The 17,256-nt window shown below is 37.8% G+C and overlaps 1 protein-coding gene across 1 annotated transcript in view; it reads right to left on the reverse strand.

Moving 5' to 3' along the window:
* Window positions 1–17,256, reverse strand: part of LOC102695655 (tolloid-like protein 2) — an 80,927-nt gene that overhangs the window by 22,496 nt on the left and 41,175 nt on the right. Inside the window, exons 3-8 of the mRNA XM_015347396.2 lie at window positions 16,289–16,369; window positions 10,161–10,331; window positions 7,407–7,524; window positions 6,695–6,873; window positions 4,612–4,717; window positions 2,236–2,360 (exon numbers count right to left, since the gene is read on the reverse strand). Coding sequence (XP_015202882.1) covers window positions 2,236–2,360; window positions 4,612–4,717; window positions 6,695–6,873; window positions 7,407–7,524; window positions 10,161–10,331; window positions 16,289–16,369 — 780 coding nt within the window. The remainder of the gene's footprint in view (window positions 1–2,235; window positions 2,361–4,611; window positions 4,718–6,694; window positions 6,874–7,406; window positions 7,525–10,160; window positions 10,332–16,288; window positions 16,370–17,256) is intronic.

The raw sequence follows: 17,256 nt of genomic DNA on the forward strand, positions 1-17,256 counted from the left end.
AGAAATACTAATTTTACATATGTTTAATTACATGACACCGGCTTTGGATCACTTAGCTTGTTCCTTAGTAAATGATTATTTCAATAATGTGGAGATGGGTTTGAAAATGAGAAATGGCACAGCACCCAGAGCATCTGATCGCAAGCTAGGAAAGTCAGTAAAAGTAAGACGTAAAAGCAAACAGTATATTTAATACTCTTGATAACATAAAAAGCTCACATCACAAAAGATGTCAAGCAAGAAATAAAAATCTATCAACATATTTGATTTTACTTGGATACACCTGCTGTATTTTTTACACTTTTTCTTAACATACAGATAATGTGCTGCTTCTAGGAAAGAGTTTTATGTGAAGGCTCTGTTTGGATATGTAATCTCAAACAATAAATCTTGGGAGGTCTAAAGAAATACTAATCCTGAATCATTTGACAGTGCAATGATTCACATTCTGGTGGCACATCACCAGCTGTGAGAGAGACGCATTAGAGTTCAAGTCAGGGTGAAGAGTTCAAATGCATGGTAACACAAACAGCATCCCCCTATCAATGTGGCCTAACACTAGATAGAGGACATTCAACAGGCCTCTTCTGAACCAAAAATAATGGTCTGTGATAAACCAGGCTCCACTGTGTCTAACCAGAGAACTGTGGGAAAAAAATACACCAAAATGTCCAATTGGTAAAGTTAAGTAAAGCTTCTTCTACCAGGTATTACATTTTAATACCAATATAACATATTAAGAATTACAAACAATATGATCTGTCTTAAAAGCTCCGTAGATTTTAAGCTGGCGTAGTTTTAACTGTGGTCCTTTGCCAACAAAAATGCTTGTTTGTAGAAGACCATAACCTTGTGAAATGAGCAAAACCTGAACATATTGCACAGCATAATTCTTTGTGTATCATTATTTAATCTTACTTACAAATCAATACTTTTAAATTAATTTGAAAAACTAAATGCATGCTTGTCTACTTCTGACAAACAAGATAAGTAACTGGATCCCAGTGTATTGAATCATCCAACAGAGCACCTGCACACTGCTTTTAGGCTTCTGCTTCCAAACCAGGTCCATATATGTAAATGGATATAACATTTCTTTTATCAATCACAGCATTGCATTACATCGTACTGAAAAACACTTCTGCTTTCTCCATGTTAAAATATACTTTTCTTTTATACAAAAAGCGATAGTTGTGCCGCACCTTTGCACAAAGAGGATCCAAATAAGAAAATCACAGGACTTACAAAAAATAAAAACCCGTTGCATCAATGACATTAAACAAGATTCCAAAGAAATTAAAGCATATTTGGATTTTTAACAACCAAACAATGTATCAAAATAAGGAAGTTACTATGTAATGAGGAATACCTTTTCGTGGTATTTGAAGAACTGCATGATTTAATTATTGACATTGCCAGTCCTAAACATTTGAACAATTAATGTTATTGTTGAGTTTTTCATTATTTTCATAAGAAAGCAGAGCAAATCAAGCAGACTCACTGATGTAATGGAAGGATAAGGCAAAATGAAGCTCTTAAGGCCATTTTTGTAGACACACAACACACACAACCTTGAAAATGCCATCGCAGTGCTGCTTAAAAAGGTGATGACTGATTAATGAAAGCAGGAAGACATACCGACTTCCATACCAAGGAGGTTCTCGGCACAACTCTGATCTACAATAACTACCTACAATACCTACAATAACCTACAATAACCTACAATAACTAGTCAAAATGTCAGGAATCCTCCTCCTCATCAAGTAGAATAGATTTTCCTAACCTTCTCTGAAGGCACAATAAACATGTTGAATCAGACAATTTTGTCAGGAATTCAGAGAACAAAGAAAACTGGGACCGAACAGTTTCAGGATAGGAGAGTGACTTCAAGACAGTTATTATTGTTGGGACTTGACCAGGATTGGTATCAGTAGCAAAGACCATGGAAGGAAAGGAGCACCTGGTCTCTTAGGTGTGTACAGCATTTCTTCAAGTTAAGAAAACATCTGCAAAATACCAATGAATGTTGACTGGAACAAACTACAGAAAGACAGAGACTAACAAATGTTGTGCATGCGCACTTTAACGATCTGTTGATACTGTAGCATCGGTGTGATCCTAACCAATGAACCAATGCAAATGAAATATCATCTACAGGAACAGTGTTGAACAGGGGTTCATAATCATTTATCCAGCGGGTATACAAAATAAGCATTCCTGTAGCATCCTGCTTACCTGGGCACTTGTAGAGTTTGCGTGCCTGTGCAATGTCGCCCTTGCTGAGGCGAACCCTCTGCCCAATAGGAGGTCTCACACCATTATCATCTCTGCGTGGGAGGATGGTATCCAGGAACACACCCCTATAAAACAGACAGCAGCAGTAACCAATCAACATGGCAATACAAACATAGATCCTGGCTAATCCTGGAGCAACACAGAAGAATCATCAAAAAGACACTTTTTTAGCCTCAGTAAAATGACAGAGGAATTTGAAACACAGGCCATCAGGGCATGAGCACCTTCAGATGGCAAAGGAACTGCAACTGATGTTGTACCAGCTGCTGTTGTTGCAAAACACATAAATACCTTGATAAGTAAAGTTTTATCATTGATAACTGCAATGCAGAAACAATTACAAGCAGGGGTTTTTAGCAAGAGCTACTGTAAAATTAATATTTTAATTCTAAACAGGTCAGTCAATGTGTAATGGAGACCTGAATAAAGATGATACCACCGGTGGCATTCATTTCTATATGAATCAACAGCAGGTCAGCGTAAACCATGAAACTCTAAAAATGGAAAACAAAGTACAATGGCGCAGTTGTTGCTGGTTCACACCTGGGTAATGTCACTAGCTGACAGCGGACTGGCAGTGGACAACTGGCAGGGCACTGCTGGGTTAGAATGGGTGTTAGTGGGCCAGGTGTTTGGACTTTCAGAGAAACAGACTTGTCAAGCACCCGCAAGCTTGCAGTGACATGAGTGAGCTGTCAGATGCTGTACACTGCTTGGCACTAAACATCCTGTACACCGATGTGAAGCTTGAATCATATGAATGGCTGTGTCCCCATGCAATAAAAAAGCTGCAGCTATAAACTGAGACAGTTGTAAAATGTGTACTTTAGGTATAGAATTAAAAAAGGAATTGGCGATTCTAAAATTAAAAAAAAGAAACAGGGGAAATAAGAAAAATATGGCTAGGAAAAAACCCTTACAAGCCATGTGCTCACATTTCAACTTCAAAACCAGGGTTGGCAAAAGCATGCATTGGGCACTCTCTATCAATTTTACAGTGTTATAAAACACTTTATGAAGCAGTGCCAATGGTTATGTCACTCTTAAAACTGCCAAATGTAAAATGTTTGAAGTTTCAAGTGCCTAAAAATGAAAGTATGACTGCATCATTGTACTGAAAAAAGAACATCAGACATCTTTCCCTCATTTTGTCAAATTTAGTATTTAAAATCATAATAACGGAGATGTAAGGATCGAAAACAGTTTACTGTATGTTTAACTTTGTATGGACGTTCTGTTGGATGGCAAGGAGCAATACTTGTCTGGTCAGGCAGAGTTTTAAGGGTGAGGTGAATGCAAAACAGTTGTCACTGAGGAACAAGCAAAGAGAAGTATACGTTGCAGAGAGATGATAAGATCAGAAGAATACAGCCAAAGAGACCAAATGTGTTGTTAGACTGTGTGCTTTATTTTTATTGGAGTGGTAAAATTGCAAATAGGCTAAGAACTGGTTTCCATTTCCAGTAATTTCCTGTTTTGGGCTTTCCTTAGTTCTGAATATCCTAAAGTGTGTTGTGTGTGATTTTCAGCTCCATTCATTTTGGATTTGTAATGAACATGACCTTAGGCAGAAATGTCCCAATTAAGATGCAGATTCCCAAAACCAATTTTTGTAAAGATATGTGAGGAAATAGCATTACAGAGTGTATCAGTGTTTTGCTCCAGAAATGGTCAAATCTGCAATGCTTTACTAATGGGCAGGACAGTATGATGCAGCACATACTTGTTTCTCCAGTACATCTACTGAAATTAATTATTTTGGGTAGATGAAAAATGTTTGGTGGAGCTACTAAAGTCTGCTACTAACTTCAATTTACCCACTCTGCTTTTAAAAATATTTCTGAGGATCTCAGGCTTTTTAACTTTAAATACATATTTACTGGAATATTTAATGTGCAATTTCTTTATATATATTCTCCTGTCTAAGAATATCAGTTTAGTACCCCACCATATCTCTTAGGCAGAGCTCTGTTTTAATGAGTTATGTGGAAAAAACATGACTCAATATCCTTTCAGGTTTGAAAAAAAAAAAACAGTGAAATTTTCAATACCTACTGGAAAGGGAAAATAGAAGCATATGTATCCTTCTCTATAAACCTCATGCAAGTGCATCCTATCTACATGTATATGAAGCTAAACTATTACAAGGTTATTCTTATGCTGTTTATCAGTATAAATACTTGAAATGTTTTTCAGCAATTTTTAAAATCTGTTTCAGTCTAATAATACAACCAATTACAGGAGAAATACAGGAGGGAATGGCTACTATTTAAAGACATTGTAAAGAAACAAAGAGACATAACCTTAGACTCCAACCTTGAGAAGGTGTTCCGGGCATAGTGCATTATACTGTCATAGTCATAGGTCTCTCCCAGAGAATTCACTTCGCCAGGTTCCATCTTCAGGAAATTGTACTCCTGTCCTGTGACGTGATTCTTAGTTAATGGAGAGCTTCAAAGGTTAGAAGTATACATTCATTTGCTGGTCAGTTTTATTTCTTGTGCTACAAATGCGCATGGCACAAGATTGTACATAATATAATCTTAGCTCTGATGGATGCACCAAAACACAAGGTAAATTTAAAAACCTTTAAAATTATAGCTAGGCACTTTACATTGAGAATAGCATTGGTTCTGTCCTAGAATACAGTACTTGTGATTAATCAGTAAAATCATAGAATGCAAACAGACTACGAAACATTGTGTTCCAGTGGAAAAACTAAACACAGAATGGCCACCCCAGTGAGGTAAATGAGAAATGGGGAAATTTGACCTTCAGAGGGTTTGGCGAGGAATCAAGAAAAAAAGCAATAATGCAGCTCCTGGCCTCATGCCTAATTGCTGGAGGACACAAAGCTACAGGCGAGATTCCACCTCGCCACATATACTTTCCTTCTCCTCGCCAATTTGAATTATTGAGCTGGTTTTATTTTGGGCAAGCGTAATCAAATTTAGCCCTTGAAACGAAGCAAAATCAATATCCGTCAAACTGTGAGCAGAGGATTTTCTCTGCTCAAGGGGTACAAGGGGGTCATTCTATGCCAAGAAGCCATCACTGCTGAAGCACTGACTTTCCACAAAGCCCATTACAAACCTGTCTTCCGAATATATTCATCCAGTTCTACAATTTCAGCCAACACAACCAAGAAAAAGCTTTGGCTATAAATGTTAACACATTAATAAAACTCTTACTGTTGCTTTTTTAAATCACTGCAAACTCAATTCTTTTTTATTTTGAGGGATTTTTTCCACTCATGGAACACATTCTGATTATTACTGTTACAGGTAAAAACTTTACTCAAAAACTTCACAAACTTGTGCTAAACTATCAAGCCTTTTGAATACTTCTGTTCTAGTAAGTTTATTTTGTATATGTTTTAAACATTTGGGTCATTTAATTCCTCACAGATAGATTTGAGATTTTTATTGAGAATAAAATGTTTTCTTTTCACTTGAGGGACAGAAATTAATAAATCATATAGAATTATGTACTCAGCTGCTTGTTTTAAATGATTAACTAATGTACTGAGAGGCATGGAAATCCAACAACTTTTATGGTATATTTATTTTTAATAGTGTTTTTAGTATGAAGTTAAACTAGATTGTGAATATTTTAGTCAAAAATTTAGAACTGGGAATCAAAATATGACTTGGTTACTTCACAGTGACGTTCTGAAACAAAACATAATTTTTGCAAAGGCAGCAAAGGAAAGTGGCAGTAAAGCTCATTTATAGGCCTTGAGACAACAAGATAAAAGTTAAATCAAATAAAAAAAACTCTGCCAGGCTATAATAACCACCTCAAAAGACCCGGGAAGAGACTACTTTTTCAAAAGCAATTCTACACCTCCAGTATACAGTAAATAGCTGTGTTCATTAACACCTGTAACAGTTTCCTGCATTATTTGCAACTAGTTTCCATATTTTATCTTTAATATGGCAAAGCTGTGTAGCTCTTCCATATTTTTAAAGTTTTAAAGTGGCACGGTGGTGCAGTGGTAAGTATAGCTGTCTCGCAGCTCTGGAGCCCTGGGCGCAATTCTGGACCCGAGGTGCTTCCTGCGTTGGGTATATATGCTCTCCCCATGTTTACGTGGGTTTCCTATGGGTCCTCTGGTTTCCTCCCACAGTCCAAAGACTTACGGGTAAGTTGGCTTCTGGGAAAACTGGCCCTGATGTGTTCTGCATGTCTGTGTGTTTCCATGTATGTGTATGTGTTTGTGACATGTGATGGACTGGTGTCTTGTCCCAGGTGCACCCCGCCTTGAGCGCATTGCCTGTTGTGATAGGTTCTGGTTCCCCCATGACCCTGAATTGAATGAAGCGGTTAGAAAATATTTGGGAAAACTGGATTTTGTCCCATGCTATAGTATCCATACAGAAGTAGAGCACTGTTTTACCTGGCTGGATGTTTTCCCTGATAATAGAGACGTGGTGGTCCCTGTCCGGACGTGTGTGTTCATGCCAGAAGCCCACAACATGACCAAGTTCATGGACAACAATGCCAAACTTATCACAGTTCTTGCCAATGGAAATGGCTTGGGGTCCTCCACCACGCCTGCCCACATAAGAACAGCACCTACAAGAAGCAGACAAGTTAGCAGGGTTAGATTTCTCATCTACCCTGCTAAAACCAAAGACTGCCTGAGGAGTTCATTACTAAAAACTATATCCACACTTTTCTAAGTCTGCTTTACAATAACAAACCCTTTAGGAAACAAACAAACAAACAAACAAAACTAAAAAACTAAAAAACAAATGCATAGCATTTTTAAATTCAATGCTAACTCAAGAATGTTTTTTCTTCATGAAAAATATTCTGCTTATTACTTTTCCACACTTTTAAAAGGGCAGTTTTAGGTACCCATTTACTACACAACAAATTATTTAAAACAATAAACGTTGTGGGTGATCACAGTTTGTATGGTGCAAGGATATTCATTCAGTTCATTTTTTTTAATGAACTGTAGACAATGCTCTGGAGAATATACAACATTCCTATTTAATGCTTTTCTTATATTTTATTTTGTTGCTTGAGAAACATGAGCTATATGGACGCTCTACTCTACTACTACTGGCTCTACTACTCAAGGTCGCCAGTAGCTGACTTACCCACAAGGCCTATAGGTGAAGACGATAAAACTCTCTTCATCTGTCCTTTCAATAAAGGTGACACAGGTGAATTTCTCCCAGTGTCTCATGGCCTGCTTAAAAATAGCTCTTTGAGAACCTGAGGAAACATGAAGATGAAGAAAATGTAGCGTTCTGTAAAGTTTCTCAATGTGTGGTGTGATGTTTGAAAACACTTAAAGATAAATTCTTCTTAAAGAATTTTTCAGGTAAGATAAGAACTATGTTTTCTGTGGCGAGAGCCTTGGGTGGCTTCATTCCACAATGTAGCTATTAAAAAAACAGAGGGTTAACATTTCAGCAAACAATAATGTACCCCTGTGACGCTGGCAGAATAACACTAAAACAGAAGACAAATAAAGATAAAAGAATACCAGAGTGATGCAGTCATTGGAGAAACCACAAGCTCACATAAATGAAAAACCAATCTGTTACACAAAGCATGGAAACACTGATTTCAAAGTTCTGAATGACAGCTTAAGCTCCGGTTGGCTTCTGTGGGCGGTAAAAAAAAAGACAAACTGGGTGTCTAACCTAGGAACTGTCATCTTCCTTTACAAGGACCTCAATGACTAGTCTTGTAGTGTAACACTGAAGAGGAACCTTTTTGCCGGACTATTTCCTCCTACCCAGTGGCAAAATCTTTTGAACGCGTAGAACTTGCATGTCTAATTCCTTCATTTAAGATTAAAGGTTAAAGTAAGATATTTACTTTTTGCAAAACAGCAAGCATAGCTTCTCTCCACAGTGCTTCATCCGCTATCTCATTACTTTGTCATCCATCAAGATAAGCAACATCACACTCCGGTCTGTGTCCATCCCATTACCTTCCCTTACCACCCCCATTGGAGCATACAAAGTCTCAGATCTCCAGCAGCTTTTATCCTCTCTAATGCACATGATCCCCTGTGATACCATCTTGACAGCTCTAAGATTCCACTTTCATACTCCACCCCATTCTTTTCAGAGCCTAACAATTAACCCAGCCCACCCACAAAAGTAGTATTGTGAGCAACACAAAGCCTCTCGTTACCTTGTCCCCCTTTAATTCCGAGTCAACCTTCAAGGTCTCTTATCTCTACGATCTCCAGCTCTTTAAATTGCCTCCACAAGCAAACACACGGGGAACCACAACAGAACATCAAGCAAGAACAAATTGATAAATTACACCTCAAGGCATGCAGCTCAGACAAATCACTGAAAATACTCACCTCTTCAATTTTAATATAAAAGGTAAGCAATGTTAAAGGTTTTCTTAATATTTCACATATTAATATAGTACACTCTTTAATATGCTTTGATATAATTAATAATAATAATAATTGCTTACACTTATATAGCGCTTTTCTGGACACTCCCCTCAAAGCGCTTTACAGGTAATGGGGACTCCCCTCCACCACCACCAATGTGCTGCATCCACCTGGATGATGCGACGGCAGCCATAGTGCGCCAGAACGCTCACCACACATCAGCTATCAGTGGGGAGGAGAGCAGAGTAATGTAGCCAATTCATAGAGGGGGATTATTAGGAGGCCATGATTGATAAAGGCCAATTGGAAATTTGGCCAGGACACCGGGGTTACACCCCTACTCTTTTCGAGAAGCGCCCTGGGATTTTTAATGACCACAGAGAGTCAGGACCTCGGTTTTACGTCTCATCTGAAGGACGGCGCCTGTTTACAGTATAGTGTCCCCTTCACTATACTGGGGCATTAGGACCCACATGGACCGCAGGGTGAGCGCCCCCCACTGGCCCCACTAACACCTCTTCCAGCAGCAACCTTAGTTTTTCCCAGGAGGTCTCCCATCCAGGTACTGACCAGGCTCACACCTGCTTAGCTTCAGTGGATTATCAGTTGTGAGTTGCAGGGTGATATGGCTGCTGGCATATCTATAAGAATATAGCATATTCTTAATATTGCTTAAGAGTTGTTTTCACTTTCTAAATCAGTTGCCAAGAGAAAAATGGAACAATGAAAAACTAACAGTCAAGATCTGTCAGACTTAAAAATGACAAAATATTTTTAACCATTATTTTTTCATCCCTTTACTGGGTTAAAGAACCAGACCACACAGAACATGGTTTTATGTTTTTAGCCTAATTGTTATCTAAAGTAACTTTCATATGACGTATGAATTGTAAATTTCTCTGGAAAAGGGTATCTGCTAATAAATAAATAGTAAGAAATAATACTACTGAATGTTCCTAAAAATGCATCTCTTATTTTATATAACAATGTAAGGAAGATAACATTAAACCTGTCTTACTCTGTGTGAAAGCAGGATATTGATCAAAGAGTTCTGTTAAGCCGTTTCACAAAGGATTGTTCAGAATTAGCCTCCTCAGCATGGTTTTGTGGTTTGATAGAGCACTTACAGTAAAGTGAAAAAAAAAAGTGTCTCTAATGATGCAGCAGATACTGTATTCCCATCTGTGTACTCTGGTACTGTGCTAAGATGGAAAATAGCTGTGATTGACTTGGTCTGACCTTTATAGGATCAGGAAAATCTTAATTAAATCTCTTTATGCATTCTTCTTCTCCTAGACTAAAGATTAACAGTGTTTTTAAACTGTTCCTTTGTCATACATCTTTGAATCATGGGAATTGTTTTTTTTTAATTTTTTACTATTTTCAGTGATCCTGTGAACAGCTGGAGAATTACAAAAACAGACAAATGTAAACTTGTGAATTATGAGCAAATTGGACGATGAAGTATTTTCCTTGTGTTACTAACCGGTGAAGTTTCCTCCTATCACATAGGGAATCACACCACCAGGCCATATCCTCTCCTGGCGAGATGTAGCTGCCCTGCGCACCCTGCTCACTGCCTCATCAGCTCCTGAAGCTCTGCTTTTTGGATTTCTCTTCTTTTGTCTGCTGCCTTGAATGTATCTCCGCTTTGGGTCTAGTAAATGAAAAACAAATACTGTTTAAATCACAATGGAATTTTCAGTCCCTCCCAAACACTGTTTACAGTAATACCAAATAATCATGAATCCTGAGGATATTTTGCTACTTACATCACAGTGCATTCACACACATTTCAATTAAACTACACTGTAGATTTCTTTGGAAAAAAAGATGGCAAAGGTCATCCACTGGAAACAGGCTGTCAAATGAGATGAAATCTGCAATTCCATTTAAAGCTCCATGTAAACTCAAGGGTCTCGAGGATAGAGCCACCTGATGGACTTCAGTGTTCAGTATTATGCTTATAACAGCATCTTCTTTGTTACCAAAAGAAAATATTTCAATCCAGCAATCCAAACATGTACAATAATGCATCAGACATTAAGTACATCATTACCAAAATGTGTAATTCTTACAGAAAGTCAATTCTTCATTTTAAAATGCTCACTTTTTGTTTGGAATATAAAAGATTGTATTGGGGAAAGCAGTGCAATATGAAAAGTGATTTAACATTTCAGTCTGAGAAAACTTAATTTACAGATCAGAGAAACACAATTTCCTTAAAAATCACATTGTCTTAATATGGGCAGTTAAACACTTCAGCTTGTGTAGGCAGTGGAAATATGTGAGGCTCCAACTTGGACTTGTTCGAAGCTACACCAAATGACTATTATTATTATTATTATTATTATTATTATTATATCTGTTTTTTAGTGAAAGAATTGGTGGTATCAGCTGCGTAAGGTCTGCCAGACCACCACAATTCTTTTCAACAGAAACCACATCGTAATCATTTCCATAACAATCACATTCATATTTCATTTAGAAATAAAATCCTTTTCTGAACACCTGGACAAGGTCAAGTGAAGATGTCAGTTTGAATACCAGGTGCATTGATCATTGCACCAATGACCATATTGCATCATTGACCCAATAGGAGTTCAAATTTGACCTTGAAGAATGTAGTTCAACTACATTTAGTTAATGAACTACATCCTTACTGCAGATAAATAGCACTGGGAATAATCCAGCACTGTCCAGGGACGTTCTTCTGACAGTTCGGGTTAAATTTTTAAATTGTCCTGGACATGTATTGCATATCCTGGACATCCCACTTCCTTCCAAGTCACATGTGGTCCTAAATACTTTCCAACATTTCCAAAAACCATAGACAACACTTCTGTATATATGCTGAAATGTCTTCTAACACAAATATTTGTACATGTGGAATTTAGATTCATTGCAATCCTCTTCAACAATCACTGAAAATGCTTCATTTCAAGAAAACTGCTAAACACAACCATACAGTATGTTAACCTGTCCGATTTCTTTTAATGGAGACCAGAAAACACAAAACAATTTAACGGATTTCTAATTTATTAATGAATCTGCAACTACAAATAATTCTCAGATTTGCAAAAAAACAACAACTACTGTGTCTAAAGAGTGTGTGTCAAAATGTTTTACCATCATACTGTATGTATTCTGTTTTTTAAAAGCAGTTTATCAATGACACAGGTAAGACCCAACTGTACATGCTTTAGTGCTTAATTGAAAACCACATTATCACTTAAAATACTTAATCTCTGAAAGATAAAATTGCACAATTGTACGTGTAAACTTGAACCAGTTACTTTACAAGGTAAAAAAAATAGCTTTCGAAGCCAATTAGTTTTGTGTAAGAACAGAAAAGGACGGTACCATTATGTGCCAGGAGCAAGCCTGAAAACGATGCCCTGGGATTCATTAAAGCGATTTGAGCCCAAGCACTCTGGGCTTTCATTTTGCACACGAGGGGGTCTCTGACAGAGATGATTACAAGCCGCTGCTGACAGAGCTCTTTTCATTGATCTCCACAGCTGAAACATGAGCAAGCAAATCCTTCCTGTCAGAATTTAACAGAAGCATAGTACCGGAAAGGTCTGTGCTATCAGTACATCAGAGACTAAACGCTTCTATCCACAGGGGTTCCTCTTTCCCAATTAGCACAATTTGCCTACGAAGATTTGCCCCACTCCAGAGGGCACACTGTCTTTATCCAGAATCTATAGGGCAAGACAGGTGTGTACATCCTTGCAGGTTATCAGTTCCAATGGCGTGCAGTGAACAGAGAGCAGGTGCCCCCTTGTACAAAAGGGGCTCGTGGTGATGTGGTGCAGAGCTTTAGATCCAATTTATATCCAGTAATGCTGGAACGCAGCAATGATGTTACTCGTACAGCTTGGTGGACAGCAACGAGTGGGGCCAGAGGACCTTGATCTGGGGCACACACAGCATTATCTGCGAAGGGGACTCAAACCCACAACCCACTTCATGACTTCAGGGCTATAAACTCTACTCTAAACTGCCCACCCACCCCCAGGGTGTTCTTCTTTTAAAACATTACACAATGAAAATAATAACAAATAATGAAAAAAAAAACACCGCAATGTACTATACGTATAAAATTATTACTTTAAGATTAATATAATTTATAGACTGTGCCCAACCTTGAAGAACAATTCCAAATGACCATCTGGATTTTTTTCTCCAGTTTTCCATAAAACGCACATGACAGGAACGTCATCATGAGTTATCTGTCTTTAAATCATGAACAGTATTTTAGCTGTGGAGAAAGCTTAACTGAACTGAACAGAAGATCTACAGTAGCTCAGCTTTAATCAAACCAATATAAGCCCTTTTGCAAAAAAAAAATTTCCTACAAATATTCTTGTGTCCCTTGGGATCATAACATTTTAATCCACTAATAGAGTGAAAAATATATATGTGCACAGCTTCTGAGAACCATGAAGCCACTGAGCAACGTAAAAAGCACATATAGAAAAACTTGTACTTGTACTTCTATCTCTTATTGGCAGTTTTACAATGGTATAGTCATTCATGCTACAACACGAGGCATTTTCATTTCTTTTAAATCCTCCTTGTGTTGCTGAAGTCATGTAAGACCCCTTGTCCATTCCCATCAATCACTAAAATCAGGGTGTCCAAAAATTTCCCTGTTATGTGTACTTAAACACTAAATGTACTTTAACGACAAGAATGGAATATGATCCCCCTGGCATCCTTTATTCTTTCCTGTTGTAGCTCAGTTTCTTTTTAGTCAAGGAAATTTAAACTTCTCTGCCTTGTGGCTTTGCTTTCACAAAGATACCAGTTGGTTATTTACTGTTTCTCCTCCCAGGACTCATGTGGAAAATGGGAAGAACCTGACCTCACAAATACTTTCTTGTTTGCAATTTTAGTCTGTGTAAGTCTAATCACTGTGTGGGAGCAATGATGGATAGCCTAAGAGGATGATGTAGTGCTTCTAATTGTTTGCAACCAGGTCTCCAAAAATAAAAGCCCCTAGATACCTGCTAAAGGTTCAGTATATAACCCCCTCAGAAAGAACAGCCTAGCTGCTGCATTAAAAAGTGTTAGTGTTAGAGGTGCCATCAATCTTTTAAATGCAAAACAACTGGTACTTAATCACATTGATTTTACCTCCTTCCAGACCACATAACAGCAATGTATTGGAGATACAAACAAATAAGCTGCCCTTGACTTGTTAACACTGATCGATTCAGCCTCATTAGCTGAGAACTTCTTGGAAAAACCTATAAATGTGAATAACGACTGGCAACCTTTTTAATGTTAGGAAGACTCAGTAAAACAAAGTTAACAGTAGATTAATGTCTCCTGCTTTCTTCACAAACAACGCTGTTTTTTTTGCATATCAGAAAGCACAGACGTTGTTCATTGAAGTTTGTTACTCTAAGTGTTTCCATAGATGTTTATGAAGAGAGGTGTGCCTGTGTTAGGAAAGAAAACAGCTAGTAGTCTGAAGCCTTCAAACTACAGGGCTAATGAAATAAGTTCTTTATAGACATTTTGAAAAGGGTTTGGATCATATAAAGTTGGTGACGACTGATGTCAAATATATACTACATTATTTCAAGATACAAGTGTAGCTGGCCTCTTTTTGCACATCTGTTACACAGGAAGAGAAAAAATATCAATTTAGAACCCTACTTAACTACATGAGTCTACTGTTGTACAGTTCCTTCTTGACACAACAAACTCTTCAATTATGTCAAACCTATCTATACAATTCAGGTGGGTAGCTGTGTCAGCATGCGTAGGCTGCAAAGGAACAAGTAATAGGTTTATTCCATGCTGAAAAAAAAAGAAAGAGAACACAATGTTTCGGCCGTGGAGCCTTCTTCAGGTGTGAGAGAGACAGGGCAGTAGGCAAAGGTAAAGTAGCGGGAGAACAAAGGTTGGGAGGGAGGACGAGTGAGAGGTGGGAGCAGGGGAGAGGCCAATCAAGAGGTGTGAAGTCAGAATGGGTGCAGAGAGGTGTGAAATGAAACTTCCAATGAATGGAGAAAATTTAAAAGAACAGTAATCTGTCGTTAAGGGAAGGGAGAATGTGTGATCCTAGCTGCAGAATAATTTTAGTTTCGGTGGTCTTTCTGATGTATGAGATCTATACAATTAATTAAGAAGGGTCTGTTCAAAAAGCATGCTAATCATCAAACAGTTCAGACATATGTCGATTTTTAAGTTGTGACGTGATTATGGTGATAAAAATAACAGATTTCTGTGTTTGACAGGTCACTTCTCATTGCGCAGTAGTTTTGTTGGTTTGGGCGCTAATGAATTTTACAAGGGTTAAACAGTTCTGCAAAACTGTTATGTAGGGAGATCTGGTCAAATGTGTGCCAATTTTTGAGTTTTAAAACTTCTATCATTCAGGTGTGAGCTGAAATGTATCTAATCAGACAAAAGTGAAAGAAAAAAACTCCTTGTGGATTGTCTGATACACTGTTATTTTCAGCTGTGTCATTTTGGCATAAACTGATCACCCATTTAGCCTGTATTATTTTCCCCTTTTATCTATTTGTTTTACTTTTAAGTACCAAGATGAGGACAGACTGCATAACATTCTGTATGCTGAAATAGTTACATGTTCTCCAGTGCAGTTTTGAAACCAAGCACTGGGAGCACAAAAAAAGTGTGAGCAAGCAGATCAATTACATGCATCAATTAGTACAGGTGACTAAGTGCCCAGCTGGAATGAAAACCAGCAATCACAGAGGTCTTTTTGGATTGTGCTTGGACACCACTGATTTAAGGCACACAATCCCTTTAAAAAAGTCTTTACAGTGTAAATAAAACGGTTTAAGAAATAATTGAATCACCTTTTGACATTTCCACTTCAGTTAAAAACAAACAAAAACAAAACTAATAACTGCAGTCACTACAGCTCCTTGCATGTACAGTATGTATCTTTCTTCATCCCGAGGACCCGAAGAGTTTTACATTCACAGCTGGGGGACACGCTGCTGCCGTTAAAGTGCCAACAGCCCCATGTCACAGCAGATGAGAAGAGGAGTGAAAACAGCTTCAACTATCGGATTGAGAGGGTACCTTTAGGAAGGCCTGAGTGTGAAAGCCTTCAGTGAAGTTTCACAGGGATACCACACTTAAGACGTATATGCTTCTGCTTAGTGACACAGGGCCTCGGTTCAACATTTCATCCAAAGGTGGGCACTTCCTACACAGTATAGCATCCTCAGACTCCATGCTGAAGGCATAGATTTGCAAGACCCACAACAGCAACACAGGTAGCCCTGAAGGTCTTCCATCCCACAACTGATTAGTCCCAGCCTTGTTCAGATATTGAGACCTAACAAGATCAGACTAGTAGGTTGTAATAATGCAACTAGTATTCTACACTGGAAACTATTTAAAATATACTAAGTATTAAAAATATACTTAATACTAAAATATCAATACTTACAGCAACTATTACCTGTGGCCACTGCTGATACCACCTAATAGATGTAGTTTAGACACTGTAAATAACACAGATCACATACACACACCACGGCAACAGCCAAACATCAGATAACATTTAATAATAAAATATCAAAGATACCCAAAGCTCTGGGTGGGGTACCACATTACCCTTTTTAACTTTTCTGCTTTTATGGTTTGCAGGTGTAGTGGAATTCTGGCTAGAAAGACTGCTTTGCTCCCCAACTCCACCTGAAAGAAAAAATCAAGATAACAAGAAAGAAACAAAAAAAAAAACACAATGTGAGAGATTCCTCAGCACTGACAAGAGCAACTCCTGAAAATGAAAACACATACATTTACAGGTAAAGCACCAATAATATACATATCATAAGCATGCGTCTATTGATCAGGTACAGTGCTTATCATGCTCAGGCCATCCATGCCTTTGCACTTTCTTTATTTCCAAATTCTGAAACAGTATTGCGTAATATTTGCATAATTCCTCTCAAATAATTTGGACATTTTGCATTTCCAAAAATCTTCAAATCCACAAAACCCAAAAGCTTACTGAGCAAGTAGTCTAGGGGGGTGTTTCAATACCTGAAGATTTGAAGGGACTGAAAAGACACATTAAATATGGAATCTTGCTAGTAAGCAAGTGCCTTGAGGGACCAGAAGTTAATCTTGCAGCCCAAAACCAACATTCGTAAGAACTTCATCCAAGGAAATGAAGAAGAAATAGATAGCATCACTGCTACTGACAATAACAACAATAACAGCAGTGACAAGCTTGGAGATTGGTTTATATTGTAGATATAAAACATCTATGACCTTGAAAAGAGCACAAGTGAACTACAGTATTAGAAAAACAGTATATTTTAGTCTGTCTGAATTGTGCAGAATAATTGCAATGTTTTATCATATGCAATAGAATATGTGCTCAACATGTGACTTTAGTCAGAATGTCTCCATACCAAGTTTCACAAGCTAAGAATGAATAAAAAAAAACTGTAAAAGCTTTTTGCAAAAACAAAATACAGAAAGCAGTCAATAAGGTTTTAAATATTTCCACATGCAGCATATTCTGTAAAGTTGTTTTTGGTTAAAAGCTTAGCAAGTCTGGCCTACAGTGTTAA

This window comes from Lepisosteus oculatus, chromosome 4 (genome assembly GCF_040954835.1).
Source record: "Lepisosteus oculatus isolate fLepOcu1 chromosome 4, fLepOcu1.hap2, whole genome shotgun sequence".
NCBI classification, from domain to species: domain Eukaryota; kingdom Metazoa; phylum Chordata; class Actinopteri; order Semionotiformes; family Lepisosteidae; genus Lepisosteus; species Lepisosteus oculatus.